General features: G+C 45.7%; 1 protein-coding gene across 6 annotated transcripts in view; it reads right to left on the bottom strand.

The window, feature by feature from the left end:
* ANKS1A (ankyrin repeat and sterile alpha motif domain containing 1A) overlaps positions 1-22,328 on the bottom strand; it is a 204,495-nt gene that overhangs the window by 41,787 nt on the left and 140,380 nt on the right. The window contains exon 1 of one of the 6 annotated variants that reach the window (XM_074397926.1): positions 18,080-21,962. The exons of 4 other annotated variants lie outside the window; for them this stretch is intronic. In XM_074397926.1, the coding sequence (XP_074254027.1) occupies positions 18,080-18,139 (60 nt within the window). In that variant the 5' untranslated portion in view covers positions 18,140-21,962. Of the gene's footprint in view, positions 1-16,894; positions 18,047-18,079; positions 21,963-22,328 lie in introns of those variants that run through there. One more of the 6 variants, XM_039467401.2, reaches the window with a different exon arrangement.

The raw sequence follows: 22,328 nt of genomic DNA, 5'->3' as shown, positions 1-22,328 counted from the left end.
GGAGATACTGCTGCTCAGGCCATCTGACATCTGCTTGTTTAAACCACAGGATTCTGGTTGCCCATGGGCTGGCAATGGGAGGTGGCGCTCTGTATGGGGAGGCCTCCATCCCTCATCACCAGGCAGGGTGTCATGCCGATCAATGACGCCTGGCTTTTTAATACATACTGGGAGTTGAAGGAGGGAGAAGAAAGACTTGTGACGGGTCATCTGTGTGCCAGGAAGTGCGCTGGGCACAGGCAGATCACAAGCTTTGGTGCGAGTTGGCTCCAAGGCCCGTGGGAAACCTCTCTTTCAGGATGTGGTACAAGTTATGGCTGTGTGCAGGGCTACCACATGGGGCCAAATATCAGGACAGCAGGAATCAGTCTGGTCAACATGTCTACAAGTTAGGGTCCCATGCAGAGGAGGATGGGAAAGGAATTGCTTTCCTTTCACTTTCCTTTGGTGTAAATGGGAGCATGAAAGAAGTTTCTGCAACTCAGTTGGTGCCTGGCATCAGACATTCTCTCCCAACCCCCTTTCTGCTGCCTGGGAGCTGTTGGTGCCCTAGGACAGCCCGGCAGATGGAAAACACACACTGGTCTCTGTAGGCCTGAGACATAGGGCTGGAGACACCTTCTACCTCGCCTCTTCCGCTGGGTACTGACGACCTTATTGGCCCAGAAACACCTTGTGCTTTGCATGATTACTTCCCTGATTAACTGTTTTATGGCGTGTTCCAGAAACACTGAAGAATCATTCGGGGTAAAGACCCTGCGTCATGCTGTGTTTTCTTTGGGTCCCACCGTATGCTTCGTACACAGCTAGCATGCTGGTGGTGTCGGTGACAAACGTTTGTTAGCTATCATTTGTTAGCTATCGATAATACACTTGCCTCTTTTATGTTAACAGGGTAAGGGGGAAACGCAACTAACACTCTCCCTTCTGGACAAGTCTGAATTCTCTAATTCCCTTTCCCTCCTCATTTTTATGTTTCTCAACTCTCTGGGTTGCTGGCACAAGGTTGGCACTCCCCCAAAGCACCTCACACTCCACAACTTCCAGCTGACCCCTTCTCTGAGCAATCCTGCAGAGCCTCGATGCACAGCCAAGCAAACATACTATCCCACTTTTCATGTGAAGAAACTGAAGCTCTCCTCCACCGGCACTCCCAAACTGCCCGCAGAGGGCACTGCTCTCACTGTGGCAGGTGCCACTGGCAGCCGAGCCTGCCTCCTGCTGCAGGGGGCAAAGTGGCAGACCCTCTCCTCTGGCCAGATGGCCTTGCTTGCACAGTGCTCCCCCTTCCCAGGAGCAGAGGGGCTGAGGGACTGAGCCACAGCCTCTTCAGCCTCACCAGATGCTCTGTGCTGATCCCATCAGGCGACTGCTGACGTCAAAATCAGTTCCTTAGGCTGTGCAAAGAACCCTAAAGACTGCTGACAGCTGCATTCCCAGGCCCAGAAACCACATAAGAATTCATCACCATCTCTGTCTTCTGCTTCTTAGCAGCAGACAGGCTCTCAGCCTAGAGTGGGCTTTGATTCCATATCTGAAAAAAGGGTCACTGGCCAGGGTCTGGGTGATGTTTTTCTCTTTCCTCCCCCATACTGAATTGCGCATGGCCTCAGGAAAGACAAAGACGGATTGAAGTAAATTATTTGTCCTGATTTTCTAACCTTGTCAACTGCTTTTAGGAGAGGGAGGCAGGATGGGGTGGGGGAGGGGAAAGGCGCATGGCAGGGAATGAATAACTATGTGCCAGCGGGCTCAGGGCTATCCTTCCCGAGGCGACCAGACATGGCCGCTAACAATGAGGAACTCCTTTTGCACAGAGCCGGCTTAGTCTCCGCTTCAGCTGTCTCATCACAGGGGGGCACTCAGGTTGTCACCATATTTATTGCTGTGTCCCTCGACTTCCATCCCCTTTACCTTGTCACCTTCTTTTTCAATTTCCCATTTTCTGCTAGGCTGAGAGACAACAGAGCCGTTTAGTTTCAAAAGCGCTTTGTCCTTCTTGCCTGACAAAGGCTCCAATTAAAGCCTGCCTTTTGTTTGCCCCAGGCTAGACTGCTGGAGAGAGGAAAGCCACAGAGCTTTGGCTTCCAGAGCATGGTCTAAGGCTCTAATTTCCCGCTGTCTTTCCCACACCTCTTGGGTTGCTGATATTGGGTCTTGCTCTCAGTAAGCTTCTCACACCCCACAACTACCAGCTGGCCCTTTCTCTGTCCCAGAGGTCAGGGCTTAAGCCCACAACTGCAACTTGACGAAAGGAAATACACGGACATGACATGAACATGACCGAGAGGAAATACGTGGCCCTGACTTGACATGACGTGAAGGAAATACACGGACCCAATCCTTGCTGAGCGACCTTCTCATACTAGAACAGCCTACTGTAAAAGTAATCTTTTACTCAAAGCCCCGAGAAACTGCTGAAAGAATAACAAAGTTGGGAGACCTAGATTCCAATTAACTTTATTATTGCTTGCCACATAACTCTGGGTTATATGCCAAGTACTGGCTTTAATAAGTGGGACAAGAATCTCAAAGATTAATGAGGATTATGTATTTGGGTTCTCGTCCAATGTACGCAATCTACTTTCCATCCAGGAGCAGGCTGATTTTTTGGTGCGGTGGGGAGGGGTAAGGAGGATGTACACAAACCTCAGAAAGCCTGCAGTTATCTGAAAACACTGGTTAACCTGCCACCCGATCCTTTGGGCACCCCCACCCGCCTCCGAGTAACCTTCCCTTGGTCTGGGTCTTTCACAGTCTGAATGTCATTACGACACACTGCTAGTCTGGCTATGGTTAAAATCAGGCCAAAGAAAACATCCTAAATTTGCACTCAGAATCAATTTCCTCAGCAGTGTGGCCAAGGAAGGGGGTCTCACATCCATTAGCTCCTCAGATTCTACAGGGGAACACCTGTCTTATAATATCAGGGTGGACAGATAGATATAGGATTCTGAGCACCAAATTATAGGTACTTAAGGATTAAAAATACATACATCTATACTTAATACAAGTACACTATCGGGATCCATCAGCTGTCTTGAGATTTCCTGCAGTTTGCCACTCCTAATTACCTCTGAACTTGTGAAACAGGAAGAAGGTGGATAAACGAAGTTCGCAGACATACAAAAGGGCACATACTGCAATGATTCCATTTATATGAGGTTCTAGAATAGGCAAAAGCGATTTAGAGTGGAAAACTACCAGAAGAGGCTGGGTGAGGACTGGCTGGCTGGGGAAGGCACTAGGGAGCTTTCTGGGAGTGATAGTAATGTTCAGTATCTTGATAGAAATTTGGGTTAAACAAATGAATGTATTTGTCAAAACTCACAGAATGACAGACTTCATGTATTTCACTTTGTACAAATTTTACCCCACCCCCACCCCCAAGTAACTATAAACAAACACTGAACTCTAGTTAATGATACACATGTTAAAGTGTTTGGGAATGAAAAGTACTGATGTCTGCAACTTACTTTGAAACACATCAAAAAATAACATGATTGCTAAGTGGACTGAGGGGTAGACAGATGGATAGATGCAAAGCATATACAGCAAATGCTAATTATAGAATCCATGCCCTATGTGGTGGATATATAGGCATTCACTATTTGAGTCTTTCGAGTTTTCCGTAGTTTGAAAATTCTCATAGTGAAATATTGGAAAAATCTTTCAGAATCCAATCTTTTAGAGAATAATAAATTGTAAGATAAACACAGGTCTGAGTTTCATTTGTAATGAACTCTGCTCAACATGCTAATAAGCAAAGACATGCCCGATGGGCAAAGGAACCAAAGAGCAAGGAATGTGGGAAGCCGACTGCACCATTATTCCCGGTCACAAAGCCTTCTGGGGTAAGGGCTCTCAGCACAGCTTCTGTGTTGTGGTGTGGCTTTCGCTATTGCGGAACCCAGGCTAACCCCAGTCTTGACAGTCTGAAAACTCAATTATCAGCGTTCCCAGGATGAGCAGACCCTGGGAAACTGGCTTACATTAATCAGGGTCAAAAGAAACTGATCCCTACATCTTTGAGTTCCTTGAGCATGGTAAGCAGCACATTCGAATACTTAGCTAGTAGAATATGTTTGTATCCTCTGTCTCCTGAAATCAAATAAAATTGGAAAATCAAATACACCTTCAAAATTCTGTCAAAGCTGTGTGAACTACGTTGAAAGCTCATTCATCTTTCCTGAAAACAGAATTCATGTGCTCACAGCAAGGTCGCCCACCGACCCTGAAAGCACTTTTGTTCAACAATGTTAAAACTCAAGACTTACAGGTGTTAGGTTCTGGGCTGGTTTCTTTCAGGGGGGTCCTCGCTGCACTAGGCACCAGCTAACTGCCCTCTGGGTGATCCAGTTCCTCCTCATAAGCACCCTGGTGGGGATCTGGCATTCTTCCCACTTTAAAGAAGAGAAAACTGGCCGGGCATGGTGGCTCACCTGTAATCCCAGCAGTTTGGGAGGCTGAGGTGGGCGGAACATGAGGTCATGAATTCAAGACCACAGTGGCCAACATCGTGAAACCCCATCTCTACTAAAAAATATAAAAATTAGCAGGGCATGGTGGCTCATGCCTGTAATCCCAGCTACTTGGGAGGCTGAGGTAGGAGAACTGCTTGAACTGGGACCCAGGAGGTGGAAGGTTGCAGTGAGCCACTGTACTCCAGCCTGGGCTACAGAGTGAGACTCCATCTCAAAAAAAAAGAAAGAAGAGAAAACCAAACATGAGAAAATCAAAACAACGTCCACAGGTCACAGCACTAGTCATCTGTGGGCACTGCTCAATTCATTATCCATCTAATTCATGGCGTCCAGTATGTTTCGGGCCTGGCTTTCACTGTATTAAAGCTTAGGGTAGCATTTCAAATATATTGGATTGAGAATATTGGAAAGGCAGTATGCATGGGGTGGAAAGAATAAGGACTTATGAATAAAAAAACCTGAATTCAAACTGTGGTTCTGCCACTTAATTAGTTGTGAAACCTTGGATAAGTCATTTAACTTTGCTAACTTTCAATTTCCTCTTCTATATGGTGAAAAAAATTCCTTACTCATGGCATCGCTGCTATTGGCAAATGACCTGACTTCTCTTCCTTAAGCCTCAGTTTCCTCAAACACAAAACGCACATACCAACAGAGGCCTGCTGTAAATATCTGAGACAACATGTAAGAGGTCTGAATGCAGCCTTTGGTTTCCAGGCAGGGCTCTAACGAGGAGCTAATTTATTACGACACAAGTTTGAGCAAGCTGGGCATTGCCTTAAAGACACAGTTTTGGTGTAGTTCATTCATTCCCTGAGTGACATCACCCTAAAAGGCAAGGTTCTTGCTGCTGTAAGCACAGATGGTAAGATCTGATCCCCCTCCAAAGGCAATGCCCGTCTGCCTCTGTTGCTGGGAGATTTTAGTCCCTGCCATTTCCTGGGGTCGTAGCAGGAGATACTGAGCCTGTTTTCTTCTATAACTTGACCAGATGCCAACCTTGCTTACTCTGGGAAACATCTGTAGTCCTCATAAAACCACAGATGCCAGGCAAATAGTCCACATCACCCTCCTCCCTTGCTCGTTTCAGTTTACAAAGATGACACAGGGCTTGCGATTTACATTCATCTACTTCCAAAATAAACAAAATTCTACCTGAAAAACAAGTTAATCAAAACCCAGGTTCCTTTGTTTTTTGTTTCGTTTTGTTTTAAAAGATAAACCAGAGGGAAAGGGCTTCCTTCTGGCAGAGAACATTTAGAACATGCTGTGTGAACAATAGCTCACTTCCTGGACACTCAGCTGGAGGCAGCCTCTCCATTCAGGACAAAACGTTTTATGTGACAGAGTGACGCCTTTCTACACCACAGCTCTTGGGGCCCAAACCAAACCGGAGGATCCAAGACAATACCAAAGTGAGGAGAGGGAACAAGGTCTCAACTCAGGCCTGCTCCTTCTTATGGAGGCCATGGCTGCCTCCATCCCCCTCACCTCAGAGAGAGCTGGCTCCCACAGGGCAGAGTCTGCAGGTAGTGAGATGCTCAGAGACCCGTGGAAACAGCTTTGCCGCTTTTAGCGGCATGACTGTGAACAAGCAACTTGTTCTTCCCACACCTTAGCTTGATCACCTAGAACAGGGATAGCAACACCTACCTGGTAAGCCTGTTATCAACCTCTGCTTAAGTGAGCTGCCAGTGAGCTAAGTGCACACCATCTCGTCCCTCAGTGAGCAATGCCAGCACGTGGCAGTGTCCACACAGGGCAGGCTCACTCACAGACACCCTTGGCCTTCTACTTCCACACACTCAGTGTTGCCCTTACCAAGAGTCAGCTGGGACCATTTCCAAACCTGCTTATGATGGTTATATTTGTGATGAAAATAGAAAATTTAATTAAACATTATATAAATGATGAAGCCACTGTAATAGAGTCTTTCCGTGACAACCAAGTAAGTACTCTGAAGAGACTCAATGATGAGCTCATTTTTCAAAATGGGCTCTTGAATTAAGTGTGGTTGGGGAAATAAGTTGTAAAAAATTCCAAAAAAATTCTGTACTCAGATTGCTTCACAAGTGGCCAAATTCTGGCTTTACTTTTAAGAAACAAACTAGAAATTTTAGTCAATGGTGTTTTATGAATGTGGTTCATGTAATAAAAGGAAGGCAGAGAACTCCAAATTAGCAGGTCTGCGTTGGAAGAAAGGGCCCAGCTCCACACCAAGAGTGCCCAGCTATCCATTTGGGGTTAACCTGTTTGTATTCTTTTTTAAAAATGACTTCCTCTTTTGACAGGGTTTTGTAATTAACCAAACCAAACAACCCTCATCACAGTGGCCATGGAAAAGGCTTCTACTGGAACAATGGCACATGTGCAAAGCCTCTGGAAGAACTGGTAGCAGTGCCTCATAAACAAGATAGCCGCTGTGACCGCAGAAACTCTCAAACCACCTGCACCATCAAATAAGTCACCTCCCAGAGACACAGAACCCCTTTCTGGCTGCTTTTTCCTAAAAAGTCTCTCCCCTGCAGGCTGGTAAACCACCCCAGGTGACTCCCAGCATATTTTCAGCCCTTCTTTCTTCCTCATCAAAGTTCCCGTTTGAAAAATGCTTTACACGTTATTGATCACTGCCTCTGTCCAGGGTGAACCAGCCAGGCCATGATCTCTGGGTTACAGACCACAGGCAACAGCAAGGCATAGGCTCTCATCATCTGTCAATCCGGGCTACCTCAGGCAGTCAAACTTCCAAATGGTAGAGGGTGAAGAGAAAACTGCCCCCAGCCCACCTCAAGTTGAGCATACAGAGAGAGAGGGTAACTAAGTTAATTAAGACCCTTCTCCCCAAAATGGTCCTCCTACCTACCCTGAGAGATGATGAGGGACAGAGGCAAAAGCAGAGGGAATCCTCCAAGTCTCACAGACCTATTCTGAGGCTCAAGGGCATCCAAGGTCAACCAAAAAAAAAATGTCTGAGCTAGGAACCAACATGTACCCTGCTCCACCCACAACCCCATCGCAGAGAACAATTAATTATGGAAATGACAATCTTATGTCCCCCAAATATAACCATGGAGGATATGACAATTGGAGACACTTCACGGGAAGGACAGGTATGTGAAAGATAATTACTTTCGAAGTTTCCTACATAACCCTCACCTGTAAACAATGATGCTAATGCCTGCTTCACAGTACGGTATGGGGAGTGGATGCGATGACCCAGGGAGGGTGGCTGGCACACGGCAAGCACTGATGAGCACTGGTGCCCTGCTAGCACCCTTTGTGGACTGACTGCATCTAAGCTTTCTGTTTTAGGATTCTTGCAGCAGAGGCAGCCTGGCTGTACCATGCTGATGCAAACCTGCTCATGTGTATGTAAGCTCCGAGGATGGCTCCTGGTCTTTTGACACATGTGCACACCTCTTCAGCTTCTTCTATATTTCCCACTAGTGCTCCTACAAGATACTAAGTATTGGGTGGGCTCAAACAGCACCCAGTGGAAAAACAAAGACCTTTTTTTTTTGAGATGGAGTTTCACTCTTATTGACCAGACTGGAGTGCAATGGCAAGACCTTGACTCACTGCAACCTCTGCCTCCCGGGTTCAAGTGATTCTCCTGCCTCGGCCTCCCAAGTAGCTGAGATTACAGATGCCCACTACCACGCCCGGCTAATTTTTTGTATTTTTAGAAAAGAAAGGACTTCACCATGTTGGCCAGGTGGGTCTCAAACTCCTGACCTCAGGTGATTCACTCGCCTTGGCCTCCCAAAGTGCTGGGATTACAGGTGTGAGCCACCAGACCTGGCCACAAGTAGCTTTTAAAAGTGGTGGTACCAGGCCGGGCGTGGTGGCTCAAGCCTGTAATCCCAGCACTTTGGGAGGCCAAGGCAGGTGGATCACGAGGTCAAGAGATGGAGACCATCCTGGTCAACACAGTAAAACCCCGTCTCTACTAAAAAATACAAAAAAATTAGCTGGGCACGGTGGCGCATGCCTGTAACCCCAGCTACTCAGGAGGCTGAGGCAGGAGAATTGCCTGAACCCAGGAGGCGGAGGTTGCGGCGAGCTGAGATTGCACCATTGCACTCCAGCCTGGGTAACAAGAGCGAAACTCCATCTCAAAAAAACAAAAACAAAAAACAAACAAAAAAAGTGGTGATACCTTAACTGATTCTTAGGGAGGGATTTGTTTAGGACATCCATTTTTCTTGGATCTGAGATTTTCCCTGAAGAGAAAATGAGAGGGGGAAAACATGGTGGCTAACCCAGTAAACATGTGGCATCTTCCCACCTGAAATTCCTCCAGCTGCATCCTGACTGTCTTACTGCTAAGTTCCTGTGTCAATATTCTCTTACATCAGCCGATGCTGACCTCAACCACAAGAAACTGTGTTCTTTTCTCTTCAAAAAAAATGACATGTTTCTTAAATTCCAAAGAACATATTTTATAGTATTGTGATTTCAACAACAATAAAAAATGACCCATCCACATGCCTACTATCTGGTCTAAGAAACAGAAAATGCCCTTCCTGGGATCACTTCCCCACATTTCTCTGCTCCTCTGAGGCCACCACCATCCTGAATTAAATGTTATATCCTTTGGCTTTTCTTTAACCTACCATCTATATCAGTATTCCTAAACCACACAGGTTCCTGTCTTTTTTTCTCAGCCAAGTGGACAGGAACACAACTTGATGTCCTCAAAGTCGCCCAATAGGTTCTGGAACCAGAGCTCAGATTGGTCACCTCCCTCTGGCTGGTAGGAAAATGGGAGCCCACAGAAGGGCCCAGCATCTGAAGAAAGGGTAGTGCTGGTAATTAGAGAGCAACAAGCCCTGGCTTCTTGTTGGGCTGGCAGTGTGAGGACTCCCAAGAAAATCCATTCCCTATATGGGCAGCAACATGCAACAGCTAGGGGCCAAACGTCAGGTTAAAAGATACAACCCCATGGGATTACCAGAAAGAACACAGCCTTTTCAAAACACGTCAGTGAAGAGCGCCTGTTCCAGTAAAGGCCCTGTCGACTTACACTCTTAGGTTTGTTGGCAAGTGCGGCTTGCAAGTCGCAATTGTGGAGTGTACAAATTTTCTCAGGAAAGACATTAAGAAAAGTGGCATGCGGGGAGAGGAAAGGAAGAAAAGATGGCCGTGTAATCCTCTCCACTTTGTGAGACCTTTGCAGTGGGAGACCCCCGAGCAGCCCACTCTTCAAAGGCTATCTCTAGCCTCAGCCTACAAGAAGATTCCACAGCGATCACAGCCCACCAGACTCAGCTGTTTTATAAGCCCTGATGACTGCCAACAACTTTTCTCCAGGGGCTTTGTGTATGTGCTAGGAGGTAGGGACCTTCAGCAAAGGAGTGGAAGTTACAACCTCAAGACATTATCTAGAGAGAAGGCAGTCAGAGGAGCAAGGGAAAGAGCTAGGTTATTAATGTTTGACCAAGACCCAGGACGACTTTTTTTTTTTTTTTTTTTTTTTTTTTTTTTTTTGAGACAGTCTCACTCTGCCGCCCAGGCTGGAGTGCAGTGGCGTGATCTCGGCTCACTGCAACCTCTGTCTCCCGGGTTCAAGCAATTCTCCTGCCTCAGCCTCCTGAGCAGCTGGGATTACAGGCATGTGCCACCATGCCCAGCTAATGTTTTGTAATTTTTTAGTAGAGACGGGGTTGCACCATGCTGGCCAGGCTGGTCTTGAACTCCTGACCTCTTGACCCACCTGCCTCGGCCTCCCAAAGTGCTGGGATTACAGGTGTGAGCCACCATGCCTGGCTGACAACTATTATTTTGAGTATTTCTCATAGCTTTACAACATCCCCATTGTTGGCTACTTACTGGTTATCTTCCGCAAACCTCTCAGTTTCCCATTTTGGTTTTAACATGCAATAAAATCTTAAAAGGGGACATGTGCTTATTCAAACACAGCAAAACTGGGGAGACACTGAAAAACATTATTCCTTCCCTAGAGTTCTGGGATACAAGGGAAGAGGGAAGATACAGTGGAGGCAGGCACCTGGACAGGTGGGCCAATCCCTGTGGTCTATGGGAGAGAAGAAAGGGGTGAAAGGGACCCCAAAGAGTCCATGGCTAAAGGTCAGAGGGTCCCAGGCTGGGCTTCCAAGTTCCACCGTCAGCCAGGGCACAGGAATCTTGATCTAAAATTCTGCCTCTTGTAGAATAACATGCTTGACTAATAAGTGAACTAGCGTAGAGAGAGTCTGAGACTGGAGGAAAGGATCAGTAAGAGACTTGTTTTCCTCAGATACTTTTGTGCTCAGGCCATGTGTGTCTGTGTGTAGGCACATGCATCACAATCTCAAATATGCTTCCACACAGCTGAAAATAAACAGGATGGCTCTGGTCAAAACTGATGTTCAAAATCTCCAACTCCTCTTTTTTCCTTTGCTCTCAGAAGTGGGAATAAGTGAGAACAGCTGGTACAGGGATCAACAAACTTGGCCCTTGGACTCTTCCCACCAAGTCAGTGGAAATGGAGGACAGGAAGACGAGGGCCGCCGGAGGGAGGCAGCTGCAGATTCAGCAAGCAGGGCCTTCAGACATCATCCACATCAATCTCTCAGTTTTACAGGTTAGAAAACTCAGGCTCTCGGGGACTAAATGGTTTAACCCAGCTGGCAATACAGGGCCTAAACCTTGTTTGCTGTCTCTCTGCCAAGACACCCCACTGATTTGGCAATTGGGGAGGTGGCAGAATATGGCACAGCCCTTCATGAAGATATTTCCTATGGCTGAGTTCTGTTCCCTCAAATTTCATAGGCTGAAGCCCTAACCCCCACTATGAAGGTATTTGGAGATGGGGCCTTTGAGAGGTAATTAGAGTTAGATGAATTCATGAGGGTAGGCTTTGCAGGAAGAGGGAGGGAGTGAGCTGGCTCCCCTCTCTCCCATGTGAGAATATAGAGAGAAGGCAGCTGTTTCTAAGCCAGGAAGAAGGCCCTCATCAGGGGCCATGCTGGCTGGCACCTTCATCTTGGACTTCCCAGTCTGTTGTTTAAGCCACTCAATCTATGTATTTTTGTTACAGAAGCCTGAGCTGCCTAATACATGACTTAGGCCTCTAGAGGGCTGAGCACTGAAGGAAAAAGACCTCAGAAAAAATGAACTTTCTCAGCCTTCCTTCTCTACAGCCCTGGGCAGAAACACACACACGCCTCCTTCAGAAGATGGCTTCTGTGCAGAGCACTATGCTGTCCCACTTCAACAAGGACGCACGTGGCACTGGCCCCTTAATTTGGTAAGTTTGTGGGCCACCTTCCCTCCCAACTGTGAGAACAGAAATGTTATAAAGCTGTCAACTTTTTTGTCAAGGCAAATGACCTTAAAAATTAACAGTATGGCCGGGCGCGGTGGCTCAAGCCTGTAATCCCAGCACTTTGGGAGGCCGAGGCGGGTGGATCACGAGGTCAAGAGATCAAGACCATCCTGGTCAACATGGTGAAACCCCGTCTCTACTAATGGTGCAAAAAATTAGCTGAGCATGGTGGCGCGTGCCTGTAATCCCAGCTACTCAGGAGGCTGAGGCAGGAGAATTGCCTGAACCCAGGAGGCGGAGGTTGCGGTGAGCCGAGATCGCGCCATTGCACTCCAGCCTGGGTAACAAGAGCGAAACTCCGTCTCAAAAAAAAAAAAAAAAAAAAAAAAAAATTAACAGTATGGGCCAGGCACAGTGGCTCACACCAGTAATCCCAGCACTTTGGGAGGCTGAGGTGGGTGGATCACCTGAGGTTGGGAGTTTGAGACCAGCCTGACAAACATGGAGAAACCCCGTCTCTACTCAAAATACAAAATTAGCCAGGTGTGGTGGTGCATGCCTGTAATCCCAGGTACTCAGGAGGCTGAGGCAGGAGAATTGCTTGAACCTGGGAGGTGGAGGTTGCAGTGAGCCAAGACAGCGCCATTGCACTCCAGCCTGGGCAACAGGAGTGAAATTCCATCTCAAAAAATACATAAAAAATTAACAGGATGGGTAGTTCTGCATCTTGATTGTGGTGGTGATCACATGAACTTACAAGATAAAAATGCATATAACCACACACACACACACACACACACACACACACACACACACAAACAGACAGACAAATACATGCAAAACTAGTGAAATGTGAATAAGGTGTGTGGATTGTTCCACAATGAATCTCCTGGTTTTGATATTGTATTAGAGTTAAATAATATATTACCATGGGCAGAAACTAGATGAAGGATACTAAAAAAAAAAGGACCTCTCTATACTATTTCTACAACTTCCTGTGAATCTATAATTATTTTAAAATAAATTTTATAAAGGAAAAAACTTAACAATCAACATGAAAATTATCCCTTTGTTTTATAAAAGAAAGAATGACTGAAGCACAGAAAAAGGAAAAGCGCCCAGGTGCCATGGCTCATGCCTGTAATCCTAGCGCTTTGGGAGGCTGAGGTAGGAGGACCTCTTGAGGCCAGGAGTTCAAGACCAGCCTGGGCAACACAGCGAGACTCTGTCTCTACAAAAAAACACAACCAGCCAGGCACGGTGGCATATGCCTATAATCCTAGCTACTTGGGAGGCTGAGGCAGAAGGATCATTTCAGCCCAGGACTTTGAGGTTACAATGGTGTGAGCTGTTGTCACACCACTGCATTCCAGCCTGGGTGACAGAGTGGGATGCTGTCTCTAAAAAAATAAAATGAAAACAAGGGAAAGAATGAGCAAAATCAGAATAAAGGTGGCTGGCAATCAAATACCATCAGCACTATCACAGCACTCTCCATTGTTCTTCATTTTCTCCTTTCATCGTGGACCGGTTGAAACTGTATTGAGGACTACACCTCAGTGAGACTGCAAGGTTCCAATTACCCCATCTTCACCACTGTAGCACGCAAACAACGTGCCAGCAGACCCACCCACGGGAGGCCAGGCATAAAGCTCCCTTTCTTCCCAGCCTGACTGGCTTCTGACAGTTCTCTCAGCCTAGAGAAAGTAGAAAACAACAGTAGGACAAGATGGGGGTGTGGGGTGGAGTTAGAGGAAAGACACAGGCCAGCAAAAAATTTAAGTCTCTCTTCTGCCTTCTACTCCTCTTACTAGTTCCCTGAACCCTCTGCTTTGCTTTTCTCCTTCCCCAGAGATAGAGACCCAATGCCAGCCACCCATGTGCCCCAGGATTTTTCATTCACTCCATCCTGCCCTGGCCCTGGCCCAGACTCTGAGACCCAGAGTCTATTCTCACAGTGCCCTCTCCCTTCTCTTGCCACCACCCTTGGCAACTGCTCTCAGCCCGAGCGCTTGCCTGCCCATGTCCCTTCCAGAACCAGGACCCGAGGAGCAAGCCTTCCTGTGCCAAGAGGGACAGCAGTGGTGCACCTCAAAGACCTGGAGTGGGGTACACAAGAAAGTCTGAGAAGCCTCAGCCCAGGACCACTAATGGGTGGTAAAGCAGACATGAGGCATTCGTCATTTCTAAATCCTCCCATCTGTCAGTTTCCAACTGCAAGCACCTGTGACTCCGAGGATTCTCCCAGGCTGCCAGAGCCCTCTAGGCCTGTACGCTGGGTAGGCTGAAAGAGTGAGGACATTAATGTCCTGCCGCTACTCCCACTAGGAAAGCAGCCCTTACCCACACTTACTGGAAGTGATGAATAAATACCCAGCTCCCTAGATCTTAAGTAAGCTGGAGTCTCCCAGAGTTCCCTAGCAGGTCTAAGCCCTAGGGCCCAAGGGGTAACTTGCTTGATACCAAATCCTTTATTGGTTTCTTTCCTTTCCCACTCCCCATTCCCCTACCAGTGCCTCGTGGGATCACCTCTCAAATTAGCTCTTTGCATTTAAATCCCACTTTTGAGGAAACTCAACCAGAGACGGGTGGTCACAGGGACTTCTAACAATTGGGAAATTTGAGCCAGAATTTCAAACATGAATGAGTGTATCTCTGTGAGTGTCAGAGGAATGTACATCTGGGTAATTAGGGAAGTCACCAACAGTAATGGCTGCTAGCAGATACTGAAAAGCTAATAGGGAAAAAACTATAAAAACTTGATTTGCCTAGGTAATATTCATCATAGCCATTTATATGAACTGCTTTTCATTTGCCTAATTATCACTGGCACAGTAACCACCATGTATATATTAAATATGTCAGATAAAACTTGCATTAAATGTTATTTGATTGCCAGTGTTATGTAATCTCATGCTTGGTGGCCTGCATGTTCATAACTGGATGCTCACATGCAGGGTCTATTCGCGAGTAGAGGGAACACTGCTAGGACCTGACTCTTAAAGCAGTGGTTCTCAAACCTCAGCCTGCCTGAGAACCACCTGGAGAGCTTGTAAAAACATTACTGGGTGGCCGAGTGCGGTGGCTCACATCTGTAATCCCAGCACTTTGGGAGGCCGAGGCGGGCAGATCACGAGGTCAAGAGATCGAGACCATCCTGACTAACATGGTGAAAACCCATCTCTACTAAAAATACAAAAATTAGCTGTGCGTGGTGGCGCACGCCCGTAGTCCTAGCTACTCGGGAGGCTGAGGCAAGAGAACTGCTTGAACCCGGGAGGCAGAGGTTGCAGTGAGCCGAGATCGTGCCACTGCACTCCAGCCTGGTGCCTGGTAAAGGAACAAGACTGTCTCAAAACAAAACAAAACAAAACAAAACAAAACAAACATTACTGGGCCCCAGTCCCAGAGTTCCTAATTCAGAAGGTCTGGGGGAGGAGGGGAGAATTTGCATTTCTAGCAAGTTCCTAGGGAAGGGTGATGCTGCTGGTCTGCAACTGTCCTTTGAGAACCACTGCTTTAACATACCATATATGAGAGAAAGAAGGAACTACAGGGTTAAACTTTCCACTTAGCATTAGCAAGAAGAAAGGCTGACCAGTCTGTGTACTGTTTTCTAGAAAACTGGCAGAATCTTCTAACACTCTAGATCAGTCACTGAACCAAAACCAGATTTGATATGTTGACAGTTTAAACCAAAAAAAGTTAACATAACTCTGTTACTCAAACAAATCTCCAGAGACCTGGGTTTGCTCATTATTCGACAAGTGGGTATCAAGTACCCAGTCTGTGCCAGAGATGTTGCTATGCAGCAGAGGTTCGGGCACTGTCAGAGGTCTTGTGAGAGACTCTGAGGAGGCCACATCCTTGGGCTCAGTTTCCTAACCTGTTTAAGGAGAGAACTCACACTTAGGGAACTTTCTGACTCTGATGTTTTACAATAAAAACCAACACAGCATCACAGCTCCAAGCAAAAATATTCTGCCTAGTCGCCTGGGCAGCATGATGTCAAATGTAAGAGCCTAGATGCCCCAACAGGCCAACTGGGACAGGGCAGGTGAAGCCCTGGCAGCAGTCCTCAGCCTGAGACCCTTCCAGCTGCTCAGAGTCCAATTCAATTCCATGAATGCCCCAATTAAAGATGCTGCCAAGGTAAGTTAGTACTATGCCCAACACCAACCAACGAATGTAAAAGCACCCAGCATGAAATCCAGGTTCATAATTGGTACTCCCCTGATATATTATGACATTTAATGACTCCAACTGCTGAAGGGAAAACTAGAGCCATTCACTAGAATTAAGGATGCCATGCTAACCTCCTCAACTGGGGTTTTAAGTGAACCTTGTGCTAACAGCTTTCCTGCTCTGAATGTAAAGCAGGAGGCAAGCGGAGAGAGGTGGGGCAGCCACCTGTGAAGGGCAGTCACTAAGGACATTGCTCTGTATTTCCAAGAGGCCGGGTTTCCGAATGAAGCCAACAAGCACTGGCCTGCCACACTCCACAGGGAACCTGTAGGAAACACTCTTGTTTTATTCTGTTTAACAGACAGACAGACTGATAGGCAGGGATGACCAATAAATCAACGGTGGAACTGAGAAGTGAGGCTGATTCCTGACTAACCCAGGTTGGCAACCTCTGAGCAGTTTGCAGCCAGGCTTGGGGAACTCAAAACAAACATCTACCCTAAGACCCATGTGTCAATGTGACAGGAGGGATAAACAGGTGGAAAAAGAGGCCAGCAATAGCCATGTCAAAGAAGGATACCCAGGGGGTGGGACACATTCAATAGCCTCCTGCCAAGCCAACCCCAATAAAAATAAAATGCTTTTACATATAAACAACTAAGGTTTTCTTAGTCTTATTTAAGGAATAAATAAAAGTATATTTTAGAAAATTCTTTTTGTTGATCTAAGACATAAAAAGGAAGCCAAGTCAACAGTGAAGCACACAATTCAGACGAGCCCCCAGCCCCTACTTAAATCAGACTGCTGCTCCTAAGCCCTCTTTTGATAGAATTCAGGAGCTACTCAACTTCCTTCAAGGAAACTCCCTAAGAGAAGGAATTGTGTCCTTTAATTCTACCCCCTACACCCAGCACCTAGCACCAAGCCTGATACATAATTGGCACCTAGTAAATACCTGCTGATACAGTAAAGCGCACGGTCCCGGCCAGCCCGCTCAGCCACTGGCAGTACAGCTGAGAACAGGGCTCCAGGGAGCCAGCCAGTGCGTTTCTGCCTGTTACTCAGGGCGAGGCCGTTTCCAAGCCAACATTCTCCACTTATTCACGGGTAATGAGTCCCACAGGCTATTACCATCAGTGTCAAGTGAGCTGTTTCCCTCACTTGTTGTAAAATATCCCCTTTAAGTTTCTGCATCTAGGCTGGCTCATGATGCCAGGATTTGAGATTGAGGCTGTCCTTAGCCCATTTGTCCTGTGATGTCACAGGGATCAATCATCACTCAGCTCAGGCTTCCTCTCTTCGGACTCACTTTTGTAGATCTGATTGCCTCTGACCAACCTCACTTTAGATTTATGATGTTTCATTTCCTTTTCTAACACAACAGTGAAGAAATAAAGACACAATTACCTTATTACATAAAATTTAAAAATGATGCAGTGATACTGGCCTGAGTAATACCAAGCCTACAAAGGCTTAAAAATATCTTTTAATTAATGCAAGTGACAGGCACTGACTAAACTAAACTAAAAGGCATAGCCACAAATTTGACAGATGCAGACAGAACTTCCCACAAGCTGGGTCTAGACCCAGGAATCTTGTCATTTCTTGTTTTAGATGATCTAACATCAATGAGTGTCTTGTGGGTCTACCTGCTTTCCCCAATGCCACTTAGGGTGTCCCTGAGAAACAAGGCTGGCTGGGGCTAGTGACTGTGGGATACTATTCACTTTCCAAGTCTGTCTTGGATTTGACTCCAGACAGAGAACAAACATTCAAGAAAAAGAACAAAAAATACTTATGGTGATGTCAAAATAGAAAACCACCCACAAAACTTTAAACACAATTCACACTGGATGACTGCAATGAAACAAACACACACACATGCTGTTCCTTGAAAAGGAAAAAGGAAAACTAAGTGGCAAAAGGTACCAAGGCAGCAAACTAATATGCCTCTGAGAAATTCATCAGCAGACACACAGACAACATCCCTGGTGCAAAATCCACAACAAACCTAAACCTGCAACATTACGTTCTCATAATGCCACACACAGCAGCTGAAAGCCTGGCAATTGTGGGCACTGAGTAAATGTTGCTTTGTGGAACCACTGACCAAAGGAAGCTGATGACTTCTAACAAGTACCTTAGTGGAGCTCTCTTCCAGGAACAGGGCCCAATCCTGCCGCTGAATAGGCTGCAACATCCAGCCTGCTCAGATCCACCTGGGGAAGTGAACTCCTTCCAGAGCACACAGAGACGTTAATGTAACTCTGCACGAGGACCAAGAGACTCATTCTTCACTGAGATCAATCTCTGTTTCCATTCTCAAGGGGCCGGCAGATTTTATGTTGAAATCTTTGTCAGCAGTGAAACAAATGCATCCACCACTAAGCTCCTGCCTTAGAAACGGGCAGTTCTTGAGTTGTTGCCCAGGATGAAAAAAGGCCAAATCTAATTGAACCTTCAGGAAGAATTTAGTACAGAGAAACAGCGTTATCTGCACTGAAGCATGGCCAGACCTCTAGGTTAATACCCCAACAGGAGAGATTCATCAAAGACCTTATTTCGGGATCAGCAGTAATATTTTTTATTCTTAAAAAATGGGCCTTGGAAAATTTTTTCTTTAATCAAATGAATTCCACCAGCATCATACACGCCTGAGATGCCAACTCTCTACTCTATTGAATGGTGCCTAAGTCCGTAATGGCTTTACACACGTGGACCCAGCTGAGGATTTGTTTAGTTAATGTTTTGCTCTGCAGGCAGCAAGATCTTCTGGAGACCTGTGGGAACGTATGGAGCTACCCGAGCAGGAGCTGATAGTTTAACAGAAATACACCATATCTGGTTTGGTTCTTTTCTTCTTTCAATCTAATTTGGAAAAGCAGGGGCCAAGAACTGCCCAGACTATTTCTGTGCTTGACTTAACACATACGATACTTAGAAGCAGAAAGACTGTTAACACCAATGTGACATTATCAAGGGGGATTCTATCTGCATATTCTTTATAAATGTTAATTATGTATGGGGGGCAGGAACGGCCAGTGAATGAAGTTAGCTTAAAACATATATTTGACATTTAAATGCCAAACTCATCTCCCCCCTTCCAAAACAGTTTGTTTTAGTGAAATAATATTATTACCTTTAAAATAATGGGTGTGGGAGGATTAATTTATTAAGTAAGAAAGTCATAAGACATCATCAGTATATGTCTCCCAAAATCGGTACATTTCTATGGTCAGATCTACGATGGGAATTATTCTGAATATGCTTTAGAATCCCTCGGTTGTGTCATAAAAGGGCTCTACCTTATTACTAGAGAAAGAAAAACAAAATTCCAAATTTAAGGGCAAGGCGAAGGAGAAGGACTTAGTTATTTTATCTTCCTGAAGAAGAAGAAAAACAGATACCTATCTGTGCCCGAGCGCAGCAAGTCTTTAGCAATCCACACCTTGAGCTCTTTGAGGAAAGAATGACAGTTTAAGGACTCACGACATCCCACATCCTTCTGAGGTTCTTAATCAAAGACTTGCATTTCTAAGTGCCCGTTCGGGGCTGGGGAGCCGGAGGGCTTGTAAAAATGAACTGTGATTACTACTCTGGAAAGGTCTCATCTGACTGGGAGATGGGCCACACGCACAAGTAAGAGCAGCAAAGCACGCAGCGCCAAAATAGTGCTGGTGGAAAGAGCTGCTGAAGGACAGACCTCTCAGGCTCAGGGTGCAAGGGGGGCAGCTTTTACGGCAGAGACTTGACCCCATCCTCCCCTGAGCCCATCACTGTTTACCGAGCTGTCAAGCTCCTTCGGTTTCCCTAAGCCTGGCCGCAGAGAGGCCTTAGGGCCCGTCCATCGAATGGGGCCTCACCTCACCTCCCACATCTTGCCCAGCACTCCGCTCTTTTTCTTCAAGAGTACTTATTTTTGTTTGTGATAATATTTTTATTGGTACTTGTTTAATATCTATCTCTCCCTTTAGGCGCTAAGTCCCTCAAAAGCTGCATGTTTGTTTACAATTTCATTTCTGTATGGCCAGCACACAGTAGGCTCTCCATTAAGTGTGGTGAATGAATGACTAAGCCTCTAGTGAAGAGTGGAATTTCAATAAAAAGAAACGGAGAAAGCCACCTCCACAGGGAGAATAGTATCAACCAATGTGCAGGGGAAAACAGTGAGTATAGGAATTAACTGAGCCAAAAAAGAGGGTATGAGATGAAAGAGAAGGACAGTTGTAGAGGCTGGGCCATGGGTTCATTCTCTGGCGAATCACACACTCCAGGCTAAGGAGTCTGGACTCTGAACCATAGCAATAGGGAAGCAAGGGAGGAGAACACAAAATATTTGAAGAACACGGTAAGGTTGTCACAGGTAAGATGAGCTAGAGAAGCCCAGAGGCAAGCAGGGTGATACTGAGGTGGTGGCTGCTGAGGCTCCCAGGAAGGTGATGTGAATGGAGGAGAGAGATTTTAGAAGGAAACCCTGGCGACTGGCACAAAATGGGGAGAGGAAGAAGGGTTCTGGTCAAGAGCACATGGGGACCTCAGCTACCCCGTACAAAGCTTGGCTCAGGATCATTTGGACAACATATAGGCTTTCTCAGGCCTCACCTGTCCTATTGATTTCAAATAAAAAAAACCTTTACCTGCAAATTAAGGTCACGGTGAGTCATGTAAAAAATGCTAAAAAAATGCCTGAGCAAGTCTTAAGGGCCCGGAGCAGGCCATTATGCTGTGGAGAGTAGGTAGACTGACTATTACGTGATGGGGCACAGGGAGAAGTTACATTGATTTTGCCAAAAAAGCACAGCAGGGAAGAGGCTGAGCTGTATCTCCAGGTCAGGAATCACAGGGTAAAGCTTCAAAAGGCAACAAGTACCTCCACTCCACAGAGCCGCTTTCTGTCTGGCCTCCTGATGGAGGTGCGGGAGCTCTGAAAGCATCATGCACACTGACTTGGCCTGACTGACAGACTGAACCCTTAAGTTTTCAGGAGACCAGGATGCGCATCAAACCTCTTGAGGAAGCATTATCAGGTGGCCTGCGCACGTCAATCTCACCAGAGTGTACAGTGCAATGTACATTATGTACAAGCATCTGTAACAATGTCATACAATTTCAAGAGGATGTGCACAGAACGGCAAAGACAACAGCAGTTTGACAATAAGCCAACTGAGGAGATAGAGAAGAAACTGGGGTGCCTGGAAAGGAAACAAGAAGGTTTGAGGGTGGAAGGACATAATTGCAGCTTCAAAGATCTGAACAACTATTATGGAGGATTGTGTGCATGACCCACCAAGAGGGTAAAACCAGAATTGATGGGGTGAAAGTCACAGATTTTAGCTGGAAATGAGAAAGGACTTTCCATTATTTCATGGAAGTAACAGTAGATGGCAGAGGGGGTTACCTGTGGTTTATAAGCAAAAGTTGGAAGATCATTTTTATTTATTTGTTACCATTATTATTTTTAAATCAGTCAAGTGCAGTAGTAAAGAAGATCATTTTTAGACAATACAGAAGTGATTTTACCACAATGGTAACTAGGATTCCTTCCAAATTCCAAATTTTAGAATTTGCCGGAAATCATCACCTCACTTTTCAAGTCACAAAAGAAAAACCTGACAGCCTCCATCTTGGAAAGCAGTAAAGGGAAGAAATGCTTTGAGTGTCAATATTACAGTAAAAAGGAAACACATGCTTCTCCTTTCCTAAGTTGCTTTCCTTCACACACAAAGACAAATATTTTTTCTGCAGTTAGAGAGAAAAAGATAGTGCTGCAATAATTTGGGTTGAAACAAGAGGAAATGAAAAGTAACTGCTAATTAATGCCGAAATAAAGGTTTAGCTCACCTATATTCTAAATACAGTCTTGTATATTAGAAAATGTAGCTCCAACTGGTTTCCCTATCAATCACACACCTGTAATCCCAGCTACTCAGAAGGCTGAGGCAGGAGAATTGCTTGAACCCAGAAGGCAGAGGTTGCAGTGAGCTGAGATCATGCCACTGCATTCCATCCTGGGTGTCAGAGCGAGACTCCATCTCAAAAAAAAAAAAAAAAAAAAAAAGCAGAAGTCATACAAGATTGATAGATTGAACTATATGAAAATTCTAAATTTCTGCATGTAAAAAACAAAACAAAACAAAACAGAAAAGTGCCATAAGGCCAAAAGACAAATCATATCACAGATAAAGGGCTAGTTTCTTCAAATATAAAGAGCTTCTACAAATTAGTAAGAAAGAGATCAATTCAGTAACAACAACGTTAAAAAAAAAGGAGGAAAAAGGAATCTAGAAAACAGTATTTTGTGAACATAGGAAGAGATGTCAATGTCACTCATAATAAGAGACGCACTTTAAAATGACACCAGGATAACGTCACCAATCTGTTAACCGAAG

This window comes from Saimiri boliviensis, chromosome 4, assembly GCF_048565385.1.
Source record: "Saimiri boliviensis isolate mSaiBol1 chromosome 4, mSaiBol1.pri, whole genome shotgun sequence".
Taxonomy (NCBI): domain Eukaryota; kingdom Metazoa; phylum Chordata; class Mammalia; order Primates; family Cebidae; genus Saimiri; species Saimiri boliviensis.
This window is presented reverse-complemented; position numbering and strand designations above follow the sequence as displayed.